The sequence below is a fragment of the Prunus avium genome, chromosome 2 (assembly GCF_965620075.1).
Source record: "Prunus avium chromosome 2, drPruAviu1.hap1.1, whole genome shotgun sequence".
Lineage (NCBI taxonomy): Eukaryota > Viridiplantae > Streptophyta > Magnoliopsida > Rosales > Rosaceae > Prunus > Prunus avium.
The window spans coordinates 35629496-35647286 of NC_142285.1; the positions used below are offsets into that span (position 1 = coordinate 35629496).

The following is a 17791-nucleotide window of genomic DNA, read 5'->3' on the forward strand; positions in this document are numbered from 1 at the left end:
TTATTTGAATTAATTAGGAGGTTATTTGATTTAAATTAGATGTCTTTGATTTATGTCTTAATTAGGGATTTGATTAAATCCCTAACCCCTAAATACACCAACCCCACCAACCTCGCCAAATTAAAGCCTCTGAGACCCTCTATAAATATTGGCTACACATGAGGATAGAGGTACGTCCGAATTCCTACTGAAACTCCGCATAAATTATTTCTCATAAACCCTTCTCCCTTCCTGTTCTTTCTCTCTCTCACACAAGGCTCCGGCCACCACACACGGCTCCGGCCACCCGGTTTTCCTTGTAACACCCAACCTAACTTAGGCATCGAAGGGCCTTTGGCCAACACCCCCCGGGTGTGGTCCTCTTATTGCTATTCATTTTGCAGGAAGAAAGGAAAGCGGAGAAGACGAAGGAATCTTGGGCGAATATTCTTGTGGGGAAATTTTCTCCCACACTGATGAGAGCAAATGCCTATGTTATTGAAAGCAACAAATCAAGTCAACTCCAAATTTCTCTCCAAATAATTAGTTTCTTTACAGGACATGGCTGTAATCTTGGCATGTATTACTTTCCTATTGTATTTAGACAACTTGTATACATATAAATATGTAGTACTTACAATTATTCTAATACCAAAAACATGTTTTCTACATGGTATTAGCTTAAACCCTAGGATTATCTCCTCTTGATCCTACCTCTCATTTTCTCCTCACCGACAACCCCTATGGCGTCCACCGATTTTTCCTTTTCCTCTTCCACTATGCCCTCCCTCCCAAACTCCTCCCATTTCATCAAACTTATCAATTCTAATTATCTTCTCTAGTTTCGCCAAATCAAATCATTTCCAATTGGCCATGATTTATAGAAATTTGTTGATGGTACTCATACCCAACCCTCTGCTACTATTACTCTTCCCATCACCGATACAAATACCATCACCACTGCCACTCTCATTCAACCTAACCCCGCTCATGCCCTTTGGTATCAACAAGATCAACTCCTAATTAACTATCTCACAAGTGCTCTCTCTGAGCCTATTCTTCATCCCACAGTTGGTTACGACACTACCTGTGATATTTGGGATTGTCTCCAACACCATTTTTCTCAATCTTCTCACGTCAATAAGACCACTCTCTGTTTTTAGCTTTGATACACAAATCTAAACCCTAATATGAAAAATTTATCCCGTTATGAAATATATGCATACAATACGTACGAATTCGCACTATAGAAAAAAAAAAAATTATAATTATGGTTCATAATACATACAATATATGGGAGAATAGACATTATAGTTGTTGGTAGATTTTTGTGGCTTAGATTTGGTAGGTAAATGGAGTTCATATTAGTTGGTCGGCCATATATAAATGTTGGCCTTTTCTTTCCTCTAAGTTGAGGGTATGACAAATTATTGTTGCTTTTCTTTGTTTGATCTGAGAGATGAGACTCGTCTTAACTTGAGGGAAGACAAAGATGAGAAATTTAGTCGAGAAAAGTACCCAAACCATCATTCCAAGTCACATGGTTTTTCCAAACACATACACATCATCTCTCCTTTACTCAACTTTCACGGTTTGACAACTCACAAACGTGTTCAATTGTAGATCACTTATTCAATTGTAAAAATAAATATCTTTTAAGAAAAACAAACGAGATCTATATGGCTCATGAATTTGACTTATAAAAAAAATCTTTTCAATCTTCTTACCTTCCGATGCGAAATTTAAAATTTTACAGACCAATAATGTGGTATAACGGGATGATTTTGGCACTCCTCAACCGCTCACAAATAAGGAGTGCATCATTACCCATAATTTATTTTACTATGACACTATGGTTGTAGAAAAGTGGTCCTTGGCCTTTTGAAGAATAATATCTTGAATATCTCTTTTATAAATTACAACGAAGAATCAGCTTGATGGGCTAGGAGATTTTTCCATGGTTTTGGACCACACTGATATTGGCCCCTCCCTCCCTCCTATGCATATATACAAAAATAATGGGTAAATAATTATGCACCATGCTGTGTTTAGTGTGGAGGCCAGAAAATGAGTGAAACAAAAACAACAATGAACAACTTGGATATCATGCATTATTACAGCACTGTTGTCATTTTCTTATATGATCTTATTAAGACTGGTCTATAAATACACACCGCAAAACCCATAAATTTTGTTCTCTTTCCCATTATTGACGCTTACATTTTTTTCAACAAATTGTTGCGTTACATTTAAAAACAATTCAACATTTTGATTTATGTGTGATTTAGGGCTCATTTGGAACGGTTGTTATATTAAGCACTTATTGTTATAAACGTTTTCATTACAATAACGTCAAACTTTTTATTAAAAATTCAAGTGCTTTTTCAAAAGTACCTGGAAGTGATTAGTGCTTCTCTAAAAAAACATTTTTATGATCCATAAGTATTTTTAAATTGTTGTACTAAGTGTAGTCATAAACGTTTTTAGTTGTTAAAAAAATGCTTTCACGCCCATCTAGAAGCACTATGAAAACTGAAAATGTAAAATGACAGTTATAGAATTGTTTAAAAAAAAAAAAAAGTAAACTACCGAATTGCCCCGCAAATTATCACTTAATTTTTTCGATTTCCCCTCAACTATTTTTATTCAATTAAGAATACAAACTAATTTTTTTGGCCAATGTACCCCTACCGTCAAATTTCCAAACATTTCATCTATTTCTTCGTCAATATTGAGAGCATAGTTGTCCTTTATCGTAGGAGAGAGAGAGAGCTGAGAAGAGGGAGGGGACTGGATTGAAGGTTCGTACCAGAAAAAAAAAAACAAAAAAAAAAAAAACAAGAAGAAGAAAGAAGTTACAGAACCGTATGGAACAGAAAAACGAAGGTGGTGGTTGCATTGAATTTGAGGGAGAAGGAAGGAAAGAGGGAGAAGGCTGCGGAATGGACAATTTTGCCTTTAATATTGACGGAGAAATGGATGAAATATTTGGAATTTGAGGGTATGGGGTTACTGGCGAAAAAAGTCAGTTTGTAAAAACAAAGTTACGGGGGAAATCGAAAATTAGATAATAGTTTGGGGGGCAATTCGGGAGTTTACTAAAAAAATCTACAAAGGGTATACAAAAGTGCACAATCGTCCCATAAAAATTAGCACAGTAAATCACTAAAAAGGAACAAATATTTTAAACAAAACTTTAACCTTTTTTTAAAAAGGTTTTATTATTCCCTTTAAATAATAAAACAAATCGGGAAAACAAAAGGAGGCTGCTTTCGTGAGCCATGACAAGCGCCTGCGGCACAGAGGGCTCGTGAGCCGTGAACAGTGACCCATTATAATTTATTTACACCAACAAATAATTAAAATAAAATCCGTACACTCGAAAAACCCCGTGTCCCAAGCCTATATCAACCGTTGTTAATATTATTTTACTTTTTATAGTTTTTTAGAAAACGTTTCCCTTTCGAGTAAGTTTCTCGCGTAATTTATTTTCCAGGAAAAAAAAATACATATCAAAATAGAAAACCCAACTGTATAAAAGCCAAACCCAAATATCATCTCAATTCGGTGTGAGATTTTCTTCTTTTTCTATGTTTCTCTTTGTCTTTTTAAGTCTCTCTCTCTCTCTCTCTCTCCATCTCTGAGTCGCTTCAGCTTTACAATAATGTCATAGCTAGCAAGTTAGCAACCTTTCAACTATTTCTTCTTCCTCAGTCTTTTGGTGTAAATATCATTCCAGGGCCTCCACCAATGTTTCATTTTTCTTCTTTTCCTTTAAGCGTTGATGGGGGAAGATGTTCTTAAGCAGTGCTTGAACTAATAGTAGCTAGCTGTAAATTTGAGCTTCCAAGTGTGTTTCTTTGTAGTTGCTGAAGCTTTTTTCTTTCTGCTGGAGACTGGTCTCTGCTGGATTTTTGCTGACTCTTCAGCTTGAAAGAGCAGCTGGGTTTTCTTAATTCGTCGAAATAAAGTGTCTTTGCCTTTTATATGTTAGATCTTCACCTCTTCTTCTTTTGATTATTTTAACTTATTTTGTGTATTCTCTCTCTCTCTCTCTGTTTGCAGACTGTATGTCTCTCTCCAATTTTAAATTTACTTCTCTCTAAAGATATTTATTAGTTTATTTAATGGCAAAGCTTGTATGTAATGTGTAAGGTAGCAAATTATATATACTTGGCTGAGATCTGATTGAAGTTATTTTTGTTTCTTAAATTCTTTATCTGCCTGAGATTTACAAGGTTGCACCCTTTTGTTAATGTACTTATAAATTTATGAATTTTGTAGAGTTTCTCAGTTATTTAGGGTGTAAGGCATTCTTATATAGTATTAAACACTAGGATTTTGTGGTAACAAAGCTGGTTTGGTTTGCCTTTTAAAGAGTATAGCAAAAAATAAAATTCCAAGCAAGCTTTGGATTCTGTTTTTGTTGCTCAGAATTGAAAACTCTAAGGATTTCAGAATAAAATTTGTCAGATTGGAAATACATCTATTCAGGTTTGGTGTTGTTAGTGTCATTGAAAAGAGGAAGCTACTTAAGCATCAATGCTTGTCATTGGGACGGCAATTCGCCGTTTTGTTGTGGTAAATCATAGCCAGTTTGATAAATGAGTTTTTCTAGGCAACTATTATTAATGAAGCAGTTGGGATCTTCATTGAATTTTATAAAATTGAGTTTTTAATGCAATGTGTTGAAACATGGTACATTAAGTGTTTACCATATGTAGGCTTTCAACTTTCTACATAACTTTGTTTAAGTGTCCGCTTAATCTCTCTCTGATTGTTGCGTGCACTATTTGTGTATTTGCAGGCTTATAGTGGCCAATTTTCCTGACCAATATAGTAGATGAAAGACCCCATAATGCCTTCCAAATTTTGTTAATGATTTGCACTGAGCCTAGTGAAGGAAAAGTTTAGATGAGCGTTTCACAATGCAAAACATATCTATGATCGTTATATTCCTGTAGAAACTTATAATCTAAATGCTTCTAAATTTTGAATAAGTATTATTTTACTGATAGAAGAGATCTAGCTTCTATGAATTTATGTGTTTTCGTTCATAAGTGTTCATGATTTTATTGACTCAAATATGTAAGTGACTTTTTTGTCCTTGATCTTCCATTCCAGGTAAAGACTGCATTAGTTTACATTGCTATTTATAAGTGAATAAATATTGATTCCGCAAACATGACCTTAGCTTGGAAGATACCAGAGTCATTCTGAAGTGTAAAGACATGCCGTCCACCTGCATTCAGCTGAAATGAAGACCTCACAGGTGTCACTTCATAATTTTTCATGTTGTTAGTGTGTCATATCTTGCACATACGACTTTTTACCAATATAAAAGTCCTATTTTGGGATGTGCAGAGCACTCAAGAAATCCAATCATCAAGTCAAGTTATACATGATTCACAAGGTGAAGTCAAAAACCAAACTGCCGAGGCTCCTGCAACAGATTCAGCTTCTGTATCCACTTCAGGCAATGACAGTAAGAAAGTATCACGTCAAGATATCGAACTTGTAAGATATCAAATTCAACCTAATTTTGCAGTCTTTTCTTTCCTTTTTGTACATTTGCTATTTTATTCTCTTTTACTCTTTACTTTTTTTTCCCCAAATAATGTTTGTGAAGTAGCTTGACTAATCTGTTTCTCATCTTTGTGATGGAATATTCTGCAAAATGAACGTTTTAGGTCCAGAATCTAATAGAGCGGTGTTTACAATTATATATGAATAGAGATGAGGTAGTTAAAACCCTCTTGACTCGCGCAAGGATAGATCCTGGATTTACAACTTTGGGTAGGCAACTTAAAACCTATTTATACTGTGATTACTGCCATTACATGTTTATATTGTAAGTTGATTGATTTCTAAAAAGATGATCCTGACGTAGTTGTTTTCCATTAGCTATTGTAGATAGAATGTTCCAGAACTTTCATTTAAAATTTTCTCTCGTTGCCTTTCCTTTGGCATAGGGATCCATGACTCCATGAAGTGGAACCGGACATGTTATGATTATAACTAGACATGTTACTACTACTATACATGACCTTTTCTCTTCTTACAAAGAGAAATTAATGAACAAATATGCAATCTCGAGAAGCTACATGCTTATCATTTTCTTTTCAAAAGTAAGTCGGAAGAAAACGCTGACTTGCTCTTCTTTTTTTTGGATTTTGTTGATTCAGTATGGCAGAAGTTGGAAGAAGAAAATGCAGACTTTTTCAGGGCTTATTACATAAGGCTAAAACTGAAAAAACAAATCATCCTGTTCAATCATTTACTGGAGCATCATTACCATCTCTCAAAGTATAATCCCATGTCTCCAAAGGTTCCTTTGGCCCCTATACAAAATGGGATTCATCCAATGCCTGGTAAGTTTTCTGCTTGCAGTAACATGGTGGTGGAAAAGCATGACTTAATCCTTTTATGGTATTTTTTCCCCTTCAAAAAAGCTCTTTAGCAGTAGCTCTACTTTATCCCCATTACTCCTTTGTTGGATGCATAAGGAAGGAATAGGGATCATAAGTTGGTTTCTCAATGCTAACAGAGCTGTGCTTCCTTCTTTAGAACTTTGGATAAACTCTTGCTTGACTTTAAAAGTTAAAATGTGATTCTAGATAGTGAGTATTAAAGCATTATTGTTTCTGTGAGTTCTATTGTGGGTACAGATCTATATAAGCCTGCGAGTTTGCGGTAATGTGTAATTTGACATTTCTATATAATAATTTTCATAATAGTTGACCCAAAAAAAGAAAGTGCTCACTGTCACTTGTTTGCAGTGCAGTTAACAACTTACCAATGGGATACCCTGTCCTTCAGCAACCTCCAATGCCAGCAGCAGGTCAACCCCATCTTGATTCCATGGGCTGTGGAATATCTAATTGTCATGTAGTTAATGGAGTACCTGCACCTAGCAACTTTCATCCCATGCGGATGAATTCTGGGAATGAGTGAGAATTTGTCCTTTGCCCATTTTCTCTTTAATTACCTATTTAACATGACAGTTAATTTGTTTCCAAAACCATAAAGACTCTTGTGTTCCTCTGGTACCCCCTTTCCCATTCTAATAAGAAATACAATTGTTCAAGCATGTTCTTTTCCCTGGGGAACATGTTTATTGGATGACATTGGCTTGTCATGTGCACCTGTATCCTGTTTTGTTTGATAGAAATGTTGCTAATGGCAGCTGTTTTTTCTCCTTTTTGTAAGTATGATGATGGATTGCAGCGGTGCTGATGTGGTTCCTGTCATTCCACCAAACAGTGCCATGTCATCGATGTCAGAGATTCCTGTAAGTCCTACATCAGTTGCATCCAGTGGTCACTTCCCATTCACCGCGTCAGACATATCAGGAATCGGAGTAGACACATCAACACTTGATACAACATTTACATCTGATGTGGCAAGTTCTGTTGGGTTGCAACTTGCACCGGATGGCGGGGCTGGAAATTCTCGGGATTCTCTGAGATCACTGGACCAGATTCAGTGGAATTTCAGCCTATCAGATCTTACAGCAGATTTGTCAAACTTGGGAGGTAATTTGTAGTGTCGAGCAATTAGCAGATCTACAATTATGTCTGAGATTTTAATTATAATTAGTTGCAAATACTCAATCTAAAAAAGGAAATAGTTGTGAATACATAAAGGCAAGCTAAGTTGCCATTGAAAAGAAAGCGAATAAATTGTTGAAAGCCACACGTGATATCCGTCTAGTCACACTTAAGTTGTCTCCAAGTTATAGCAGGAAGCATTCATGCTAAGTTACAAAAGCTTAGACAAGCTTTCATAACTTCCTCCAAATGCATAGAAGGAAGTGTGCGTTTAGAATCATTGAAACAAATTTTTGAATATTTCCCTTTCCTACTACCTTCTACATTATGTAAATGGTCTTCTGAATAACATAAAACTTCTGTTGCCATGGCAGCATGTATTTACGTTTAAAGATGTTTGAAAGGCTTATAGCATTTCGGTCTTGCATGCCTGGGAAAATATAATGACATGTTGGATCCAAGCATGAATTTAGCAATAAAGCTGCTTTGGAATAATGCTTATATCTAATGGTTTCTTTAATGCGTTGCCTTGATTTTATTTGCAGATTTAGGAGCCTTAGGAAACTATCCTGGTTCCCCCTTTCTGCCGTCTGATTCGGAAATTTTACTTGACTCTCCAGAGCAAGAGGGTATAGGTAATTGGAATTGCATAAGTTATTCTACATGCTTTATTGGTTTTACTGATTTAAGTATTGGTTGGATGTGCAAATACACCCTCAGAAGATCATTAATTACTTTACCTTGCTTCAGTGGAGGAGTTCTTTGTTGATTCTGTCCCCGGGCCACCGTGCTCCCAATCAGACGAGGAGAAACCCTAGACAAAGGTGAGGAAAGTCCCTTTTCACTTTAATTGTTAGGGAATGACAATCAATCAGTTAGAATTTGTTATATCTATTTACTAGGCATTTCAGGGTCTTGTTATCAACAGCTGAATCTTTCTGGATAGCTAGTTTGATCTGTATTAGAATACAGATAGGAAAGTTGTTACATCACTAGCATTTGTAATTTTCTTTTCCCTGAAAAGTATCTGAGAACATTGAGGACCATAATTGGCTTCTTGTCATGTATTTGGATAAATTGGCATCTATTTGCAGCCATAATAATCTGATTGAATGTTACATTGAATTTTCTCCCATTTGTAGGACATTAGAGCAGAACATAATTGATTTCGATTTACTTTCGATGCTACGAAAAATTACATGTTATATGCATTATGTTGGTAATAATAGGACATTAGCTAGAGAACTATTATAGCGATCAAAACCTCATCAAACAACACAGAATTTTGATGGATGCTGATTTATTGTCGATGAATGAGAGCTTAATAAGACTCCCAAGGAAGGTTCAACCTCAAATCTGCTTTTCTTTTTTGGTTTCAACCCCTACTGCCACGCTAATTGCAGAAAATAACTTAACGTGCTTTGGCTGGTTTTATAATTCGTGAATTGGAGAAATTAAATTAGCCTTATTTTTGAGTTTATCACTATTTCTAACAGCGTAAGCGTTAGACTCTCTTGCATCCATGGTTTGCATAACGGAAAACCAATATTTTGGTACAAGTGATATTGGAAGATGAGGGACTTGAACATGAGACTTCGAGTTCGAGGGGGAAAACAATTTTATTATTAAAAAAAAGACGAGGCATTTTCAGATATATATCAATTTAAATTGTAACAGTGAACTGAACTCGTGTGCCATGCATGATGGGTGAAACTTTGCCAAATTTTCAGATTGTAAATCTAAAGACTTGAAAAGAGGAAAAAGGTCCCATGTTTTCAACACCCATATCGCGTGATTATTTGTGTTTTTGCAAATTTTAACACGAACTGAGATTAACAAATAACATATTTTTATTAAAGTGCAAACCCCTTAGTCCTAATTTTAATATTAAAACATTGTTGTATTTTTCTTTTTTCTCCCAATCGAAAGTGTAGTTCTTCGTTATCTTTAACCAAAAAACTTGTGGACAGTGGAAGTGCCTTCTTAAATTGTTAGAATTGACTAATTCTCAATAATTCTCAATCTAGAAAGACTGCCTTTTCACTAATTAAAGCAAACCCACACACAAGACAATTTCTACTAATTTATTTGATAATGAAGCTTACTACATATGTTTTGGGGACAACCATGACATGTTCACATATGGAAAATGAAGTCTTTGAATAAATAGTCTTAAATTCCTACTGTGTTTTGATTACTTTTATTAGTTATTGGAAAGAAGGTTTCCTCTTTTTTTTATTGGGGGAAAGCGCATGGTGGAATCACTATATAAATTTTAGAGTAAATTGCCGTACCCGCATACCCCTTTGAACTTGTGGACAGTTGAAGTGTCTTCTTAAATTGTTAAAATTGACTAATTCTCAATCTAGAAAGGCTGCCTTTTGATTAATTAAAGCAAACCCACACACAAGACAATTTCTTCTAATTTATTTGGTAATGAAGCTTACTTCGTATGTTTTGTGGACAACCATGACATGTTCACATATGGAAAATGAAGTCTTTGAATAAATAGTATTAAATTCTTATTGTGTTTTGATTACTTTTATTAGTTACTAGAAAGAAGGTTCCCTTTTCTATTTTATTTTTCCGGAAAGCGCATGGTGGGATCACTACATAAATTTTTGAGTAAATTGCCATACACCTCTTTGAACCCTCCATTCAAACTTAACTTCTAAACTAAAAAGTGAATCAATTTAACACCGAATTAATTAAATTGGTCAATTTAACCCTTGCTGTTAAATTTTTTTGAAATTTCATATATTATAAATTTATAAATTTGAATAAAATAATAGTCAATACATATAAAATGAAAATAATAAATAATAAAGCCAAAATAATAATGAAATAACGTTATTTATATTGGTAAAAAATAAAAATAAAAAAACAACCCACCTCTTCCTCATCCACCCACCCATCCCAGCCCTATTCCCCTTGCCACAACCCATCTCAGCCACCCAATAGCCCCCAACCTCCGTTGCTGCCATCCCTGGCCTCCTCAGCCAATAACTCAACAACATAATCGACGCCGTAATCGGAGCCGGCGACTTCGGGAACTGGTCCTTACCTTCTCCGAGCTCCAGCTCTTAGAGCCAGTCATCATTTCTCTTTCAACAGGTGTTAGCCTGAACCACGCATAATTACTCCTACTCAAATGATCACTCGAGCAAGTAAGACTGATTCCATATTTTTCTTGCATAGTTGGCAATGTTTAAGGGTCAGTGCACTGGTATCTAAGGTCTGATACCTATTGTTTACTTGAGCAATTCTTCTTGTTTGTTTTCTGTCTGTCTCAACATTCCTCTGAGACGGGGAAGAGAGAGAGAGAGAAATGGACGGGGAGAGAGAGAGGGGAAGAGACGGGAGGAGGGAAGAGATGGGGAGGAGAGAGAAAGATACGAGGAGAAAGAGTTTCTTTTTTTTGCACTTTTCTATTTTGTAACTATTTTAGTTTTTTTATAATAATAAAAAAAATCAAATAGTAAGTAACGTGAACGACACGTCATAGAAGACTTTTTGGACGGAAAAATGGATGAAATTCTAAAAAATTAATAGTAAGAGCTCAATTCGTGATTTTAATTAATTCGGATGTTAAGTTGAAAGAATTTTTAGTTTAGGGAGTTGATTTCCATAAGGATCATAATTCAAGAGGTAAAATGATGAAAATCCTAAATTTTGTAAGTACCTAAGAATATGTAACAATTTTCTCTTAATCCTTCATTTTCTTAAGTAATCAAATGGTAGTTTTGAACTTTATGTAACGATTTAAGCTACGATTTATGATGTTTTTATTATCAAACATGACGTCAAAATCTCATTCAGTAAACTTCACAGTGATGAGATTAGTGAATCAAAAATATCAAAAAAGGAGATATAAATGACATGTGGTGCATTTCATGTAGAGTAAGTTGAATATTCCTTTTCGTAACAATTTCTCGATTAAGTTCAAAAAAGAGTTTTTTTATTTAAACCCTAGATTTTTCTTTGCCCACCCCAATACTTAAATAATTAAGCTCTTAAGTTTTATTATTATGTAAAAAGACAACAACAAAAAAAGTCATCCAACTTAACACTTAATGCTAGTACATCTATACACACACCCCACCACTTTTCATATTAAGTTTTAGAAAAACACAAACTCCTCTACACCCTATTGTCAGATTACTCATCTTCCAATCCAAGAAACCTAATACACTATCATCTTTTCTTCACAAAACCTCCTAGTTCATTCTCAATGTTGCTACACATTTGACAACCGTGTTTTTATATCTTTTTAAGTAATGTGAGGTTGAGGCGAACTTAGAGTGGTGAGGGGCAAGATAGCGGGGTGCAAGGTGTGACGTTGATGAGTTTTGTTTTTCTTTTTCTGTTGGGTGTGTAGTTAGGAGTAGTTTGGGAAAATAATGGGGTTTTCTTAGAAATTGTGAAAATTTGAATTAGAAATTAGGGTGAACTTAGAATATGAGGTGAACAAAGAGAAGTGTGAGGTTTAAATAGTAAAACTCTATAAAATAAAATAAAACTAATTTTAACCTTAATTTATGTTATTTCCACATCATAGTCAAATGTTCAACATGGTAGTTGGTGGGCCCCAGAAATATACCCCACAGCCACAAGGCCACCAGTATATATTATATAGTAAAATCATGGAAAATAAAATAGCTTAACCATCATCAATTTCTCAGGAGGTTCGTTGGGCTTGACTTGAGACTCTTCTCAAGCGTGGACTGTGTCTGTGTTGTCCTTTTGGACCCTGTTTCCCTCCCTATTTATTATATCTCTCTCTTGGAAACTCACACAGTATTAACTGCCATTTATAGATTCTCTCTCTCACATCTCTTGATTGTCAGAACGAAATTTCTCTACAAGTTCTTCATCTTCTTGTTGCTCTAATTTCTTCAGGTTCTCTCTGGTTTTAGGATTCTGTTTGAGGCCTGAGAAAAGGTGGGAAAAGAAAAGAAAAAGACTAGAATCTGATAAATGAAAGAAACTTCATCCAGTTGGGTTTGATTTGATGCAGCAGTCTTGCTTTTTTTGACATGGGTTTTCAGCTTTTCATGCTGTAGAATACAAGGTACAACATAAAGCACATAACTGTTGATTTTTTGTTTATCTCAGCAGCCAAAAAGAAAGTTAACTTGTGTAAGGGTTGATTGTTTCTATTTTCATGTTTGATGCTATTTAGAATGATTTATGACTTATTTTCAATTGCTATGTTCATCATTGTCTTTCTCCTATTTTGATAATTTTCTATCTTTGGTTCAGTCTTTTCAGTCAATGCTTTTACACTGCATAATTATTTTATTTCAAGTATCGAAACATTGATTTTTTAGACTGGCTTTTCATATTGAAACTTTCATTGAAAGCTGTTGTTTTAATCACTAATGCTGTTCTGAATTTTTTTTTTTTTTTGGGGTCAAGTAATGCTGTTCTGATTAAGTCAATCGTTGTGTGCCTCTGGTTTCTAGTGAAGAAAATTTCAATATAAAAGTTGGGCTCTTGCAGGGCCTGGATATCAGCTCTTTCAAGCAGTAAAAGAACCAAATCCTGATACCAAAATATGAATTCCGTGGGGCATAAGTTTGTAAGGTTAGTTTGTTCAAGTCTTGAGTACCAATAAAGTCCAATGTTGTTCGTGTTACTTTTTGTATCTGATCTTATTTTATACAATTGTTTGTGCACCTCTGTGATGTTACAAATTCATGTGACTTTGTGTTACGTTTGTTGTTTTATCCAGGTTTGAAGATTGGCATTCGGATCGATCTGTAAGCTCTGAGCACGAAGCTTCCACTGGTCATGGACTAAATCCAAGAAGAGCTAGACCATCTGTGAATGCAGTTTTTAGGGGTCTCCGGAGAGGATTAGAGAGAGGTTCTGATCGGATTAGAAGCTTGAAAAAACCACTAAGTTCCGCCTCTGTAGGTAACTGGTCAGCAAGGGAGTCAGGCTCTAGGAGGAAAATTCTTGACCCTCAGGGGTCATTTCTTCAGAACTGGAACAAGATATTTGTGATCGCTTGTGTTATAGCTGTGTCCTTGGACCCGTTGTTTCTTTATACTGCAGTGGTCGATGGGAAACATAAGTGCGTGGGTTTGGACGAAAGGTTGCAGATCATTACTTGTGTTCTTCGTTCCTTCATTGATGTCTTTCACATACTTCATATCATCTTTCAGTTTCGCACTGGTTTTATTGCCCCCTCTTCTCGAGTATTCGGAAGGGGTGAGCTAATTGACGATCCTGTGGCCATTGCAAAAAGATACTTGTCCTCATACTTCATCATTGACGTTCTAGCTATTCTTCCTCTGCCACAGGTAGCAGCCCTTCCCTTTATTTCATAAGAAAGATTTAGGTTCATGACATTATGGAAGGTTCAGATTATGTTCCCCTAAACTTTTATTGCAAACCATTCTTTTAACTTTTCTTTTGCTTGTCAGACTCCCCCTTTTTTTATTTGCTTGAGTTATTTTGATAAAGATATTCTCAGAAAACGTTCTTTCAATCAAATACGCTATTATGGCATTCATGTTTTAGTAGAACTCAGAATATGCTTTCTAATGTCATGCATTCCACTTCAATACCTTTCCTTTGGTTCTTTTACACCCAAACAACTAAAGAAAAAACACCATCGTGAGTGGAACAAACTAGAAGTTGGGGTCCTAATCTTATGTCCTCGAAACAATGTGTGTAATTGTGTGTATAGCCAGGAGGTTGAATTTGCAGGCTTTTTACAGAATGTCCAATCATTATCAATTGCAGAAAACTGAATTCTTTGTTTAATATCTGAAAGGTTTTTAAAGTTTTTACATAGTTTTATTATTAGAACAGAGTGACTTTATTAACCATATCTCTGGTTGTAGCTTATGTCCATAATTCACAATACCGACGATTTTGTTCTGCTTAATTTGTTCAGATGGTTGTTTTTCTTATAATCCCAATATCACGTCCAGTTCCCAGCATCTCAAAGGACTTGTTGCTGTTTGTAATTGTTGTCCAATATGTGCCAAGGCTTTGGCGGATCTATCCATTATACAAAGAAGTAACAAGAACTTCGGGCTTCTTGACTGAAACAGCATGGGCTGGAGCTGCTTACAATCTTTTGCTCTACATGCTAGCCAGTCACGTAAGTCTTTGATTTGATAGTTTTTGAATCCTCCAAGAAATTATGTGGGATTTCTGATCTGATAAGGAATGTGTCATACCAGCTAGTTGGAGCCTTTTGGTACTTGTTCTCCATGGAACGAGAGTATAGTTGCTGGCGTGATCAGTGTGACGGGAATGCTGATTGTAAGAAATCCCTGTACTGTGATTCTGACAATAATGCTAGCTTTATTGAGAAGTTAAATGGTTCTTGCCCTTTTATTGACCCCGATGAAATAAAAAATTCAACGGTGTTCAACTTTGGAATATTTACTGATGCTCTGCAGTCTGGTGTGCTAGAGACCCGTGATTTTCCAAAGAAATTTTTATACTGCTTCTGGTGGGGTCTACGCAACCTTAGGTTTGTAATCATAAACTTTTTAAATTTATTCTTAATCAGTTAGCATGCTGAGTTTAGCAGCTAAAATTTTCTTCAGGTTTCATGTACATGCATGTAGCCGTTTTTAACTTGTACCGGTTTTGCAGTTCTCTTGGTCAAAACCTCAAAACAAGCACTTTTGTTTGGGAGATAGTCTTTGCCGTGTTCATATCTATCTTTGGATTGGTGCTATTTTCATTACTCATTGGCAATATGCAGGTAATATTTGATGCCGTGATTTTCTTGACAACCTATATATGTTGTAAGCATTATGGGGTAACACAAAAGATGTACGCAGCTTTGTTCTTATGCATGGCATCCAGGCCAAAAATTAGACTACGGATTGAGCACATGAAATTAACACATCGATATCTGTCTTAAATCAAATCTCTGAGCGCTAGCAGTGTTCTTAGTTGATGTACTTTATTCTTGGATTGAATGAGCTAAAGCCTAACATTCTAACCTTGTTTCTTGTGATGTTACAGAAATTTCTGCAGTCCACAACTTTGAGAGTTGAAGAAATGAGAGTGAAAAGGCGAGATGCAGAACAGTGGATGTCACACCGAATGCTCCCCGAGAAATTGAGGGAAAGGATTAGACGCTATGATCAGTATAAATGGCAAGAAACAAGAGGTGTTGAGGAAGAGACCCTAGTTCGTAACCTTCCCAAAGATCTGCGGAAGGACATAAAGCGCCATCTTTGCTTGGCTCTTCTCAATAGAGTGAGTGCTTTCACTAATAATTTATGCATCCTTTTCTCTCCAACTATTAGCAGTTGTGTTCATCAGCTCACTTAATTATCTCAGGTGCCAATGTTTGAGAAAATGGATGAACAACTGATGGATGCCTTGTGTGATCGTCTCAAGCCAGTTCTTTACACAGACAAGAGTGTTATCACTCGAGAAGGCGATCCAGTTGATGAGATGCTATTTATCATGCGTGGATATTTAGCAACTATGACTACCAATGGTGGAAGAACTGGCTTCTTCAACACTGCTGATCTTAAGGCTGGTGACTTTTGTGGAGAAGAGCTTCTTACATGGGCCTTGGATCCAAACTCCTCCACCAATCTTCCCATCTCAACTAGGACAGTGGAAGCTAAAACAGAAGTTGAAGCCTTTGCTCTCATGGCTGATGATTTGAAGTTTGTTGCCTCCCAGTTTCGGCGCCTACACAGCAAGCAGATCCAGCACACTTTCAGGCAAGGCTCAAATAACCTAACCATGCTTTTTCCTTTTTCATCATGGACTACTAATATATGAACTGAAAAAAGGAGAACAGTTACAGAAAGATTCATATTTCCACCTTCATTTGATTTTTAAGCAAAATACCTCATAACATTGCTTTCTCTTCAAGTATGCAACAGAACAAGCATGCTATATTATGCAAAATCAAAGCATTATATTTGGAATGTGATTACCATTCTTCTTGATTTTTTTGATTTCAGTACGTAGTTTTCTCATGCCATAATGTCTACTTTTCAGGTTTTACTCCCTGCAGTGGAGGACATGGTCAGCCTGTTTCATACAAGCAGCTTGGCGCCGGCACTGCAAGAGAAAGCTTGAGAAGTCTTTACGTGAAGCAGAAGACAGGCTGCAAGATGCTTTGACAAGAGAAGCTGGAAGCTCACCAAGCCTACTTGCCACTGTATATGCATCAAAGTTCGCAGCCAATGCACTACGAAACTTGCGAAAAAATGGTAAGCGCGACACTAGACCTTCACCGACATTGCTGCCACTGCTGCCTCAGAAGCCCGCTGAGCCTGATTTTACCGCAGAGCATCATGACTAGTAGTACATTGTTATGAAGTGATTAGCGTCTAAGTTTTGCTTTCTAGATACAAGTTTATACTTGGAGGTTTCTGTGTATGGTAATATATTGGTGACTTGGTGAACCTCCTCCCTCTGTATCTAACTTAGCTTTTTTCTTCATTTCTCCTTTTCGATCCATTGAGAGTTCATTTGTTTTATGAGCCATACAACCTTCATGTGTGATATGACATTCACAGCGGATGGTTTTCTATGTACAAAAATTATATCATTTTTTATAACATGGAATAAAGCGGAAAATTTCTGCCAATCATTCCCTTCAAGTCAAAAACATCTCTTTGCTGCTGAAGTCAGTCATTCAACTCGATCCGATGCAAGCTCAGCTCCCTTAACATCAACCTCTCGTCTGCTAATATTATTTTTAGTTGTTACTAGTCACATCTCCTCATAGCCTCTCTTTGTACCCAAAAGATACACAAATAATTTCCTTCTTGATCTTCACATTTATAATTTTTTACTAGCAGTGTAAATAACATTAATTTAACTCAAAAGGTTTATATAAAAGAAACGCCCCTTTTACTTTTAGAGCTCTCCAACTTTTATTTCCAAAAATTGCCCAAAAGACTTGTAATATTGTGAAACTCATGTGCGATTCACTCTGAGACGGGGAAGAGAGAGAGAGAGAGAGAGAGAGAGAGAGAGAGAGAGAGAGAGAGAGAGAGAGAGAGAGAGAGAGAGAAAGAGATGGGGAGAGAGAGGGGAAGAGACGGGGGGAGAGGGGAAGAGACGGGTGGAGAGAGAGAGAGAGAAAGAGACGGGGGGAGGGAAGAGATGGGGAGAAAGAGTTATTTATTTATTTATTTATTTTTGCATTTTTCTATTTTGTAACTATTTTAGTTTTTTATAATAATAAAAGAAATCAAATAGTAAGTAACGTGAATGACATGTCACATAAGACTTTTTAGACAAAAAAATGGATG

The 17791-nt window shown here is 36.0% G+C and overlaps 2 protein-coding genes across 3 annotated transcripts; both read left to right on the forward strand.

Moving 5' to 3' along the window:
- Positions 1 to 3535: 3535 nt before the first annotated feature.
- On the forward strand, positions 3536 to 8654 carry LOC110757834 (helicase with zinc finger protein). 2 transcript variants are annotated; one of them, XM_021959571.2, is made up of 9 exons: positions 3536 to 3968; positions 5104 to 5251; positions 5344 to 5496; positions 5670 to 5775; positions 6165 to 6350; positions 6764 to 6929; positions 7189 to 7514; positions 8075 to 8164; positions 8280 to 8654. In XM_021959571.2, exons 2-9 carry the CDS (start codon positions 5237 to 5239, stop codon positions 8345 to 8347), a joined length of 1110 nt encoding a protein of 369 aa, XP_021815263.1. In that variant the 5' UTR covers positions 3536 to 3968; positions 5104 to 5236; the 3' UTR covers positions 8348 to 8654. The 2 variants fall into 2 exon arrangements, with proteins under 2 accessions (XP_021815263.1, XP_021815264.1); XM_021959572.1 differs by having other exon boundaries at positions 7243 to 7514.
- Positions 8655 to 12205: 3551 nt separating this feature from the next.
- Positions 12206 to 17394, forward strand: LOC110757846 (cyclic nucleotide-gated ion channel 1-like). The gene is made up of 9 exons (XM_088249281.1): positions 12206 to 12600; positions 13032 to 13115; positions 13264 to 13837; positions 14437 to 14646; positions 14729 to 15024; positions 15150 to 15261; positions 15528 to 15764; positions 15849 to 16236; positions 16520 to 17394. Exons 2-9 carry the CDS (start codon positions 13087 to 13089, stop codon positions 16831 to 16833), a joined length of 2160 nt encoding a protein of 719 aa, XP_088105407.1. The 5' UTR covers positions 12206 to 12600; positions 13032 to 13086; the 3' UTR covers positions 16834 to 17394.
- The last annotated feature ends 397 nt before the right edge of the window (positions 17395 to 17791 follow it).

Excerpts from the sequence above, each read along its gene's own strand:
- LOC110757846 (XM_088249281.1), top strand. The coding sequence starts at position 13,087 with ATGAATTCCGTGGGGCATAAGTTTGTAAG. Across the intron at positions 13,838-14,436 it reads CTATTCTTCCTCTGCCACAG|ATGGTTGTTTTTCTTATAAT; the intron begins GTAGCAGCCCTT and ends TAATTTGTTCAG. Across the intron at positions 14,647-14,728 it reads TCTACATGCTAGCCAGTCAC|CTAGTTGGAGCCTTTTGGTA; the intron begins GTAAGTCTTTGA and ends GTGTCATACCAG.
- LOC110757834 (XM_021959571.2), top strand. Across the intron at positions 6,351-6,763 it reads TGGGATTCATCCAATGCCTG|TTAACAACTTACCAATGGGA; the intron begins GTAAGTTTTCTG and ends TTTGCAGTGCAG. Across the intron at positions 8,165-8,279 it reads TCCAGAGCAAGAGGGTATAG|TGGAGGAGTTCTTTGTTGAT; the intron begins GTAATTGGAATT and ends ACCTTGCTTCAG.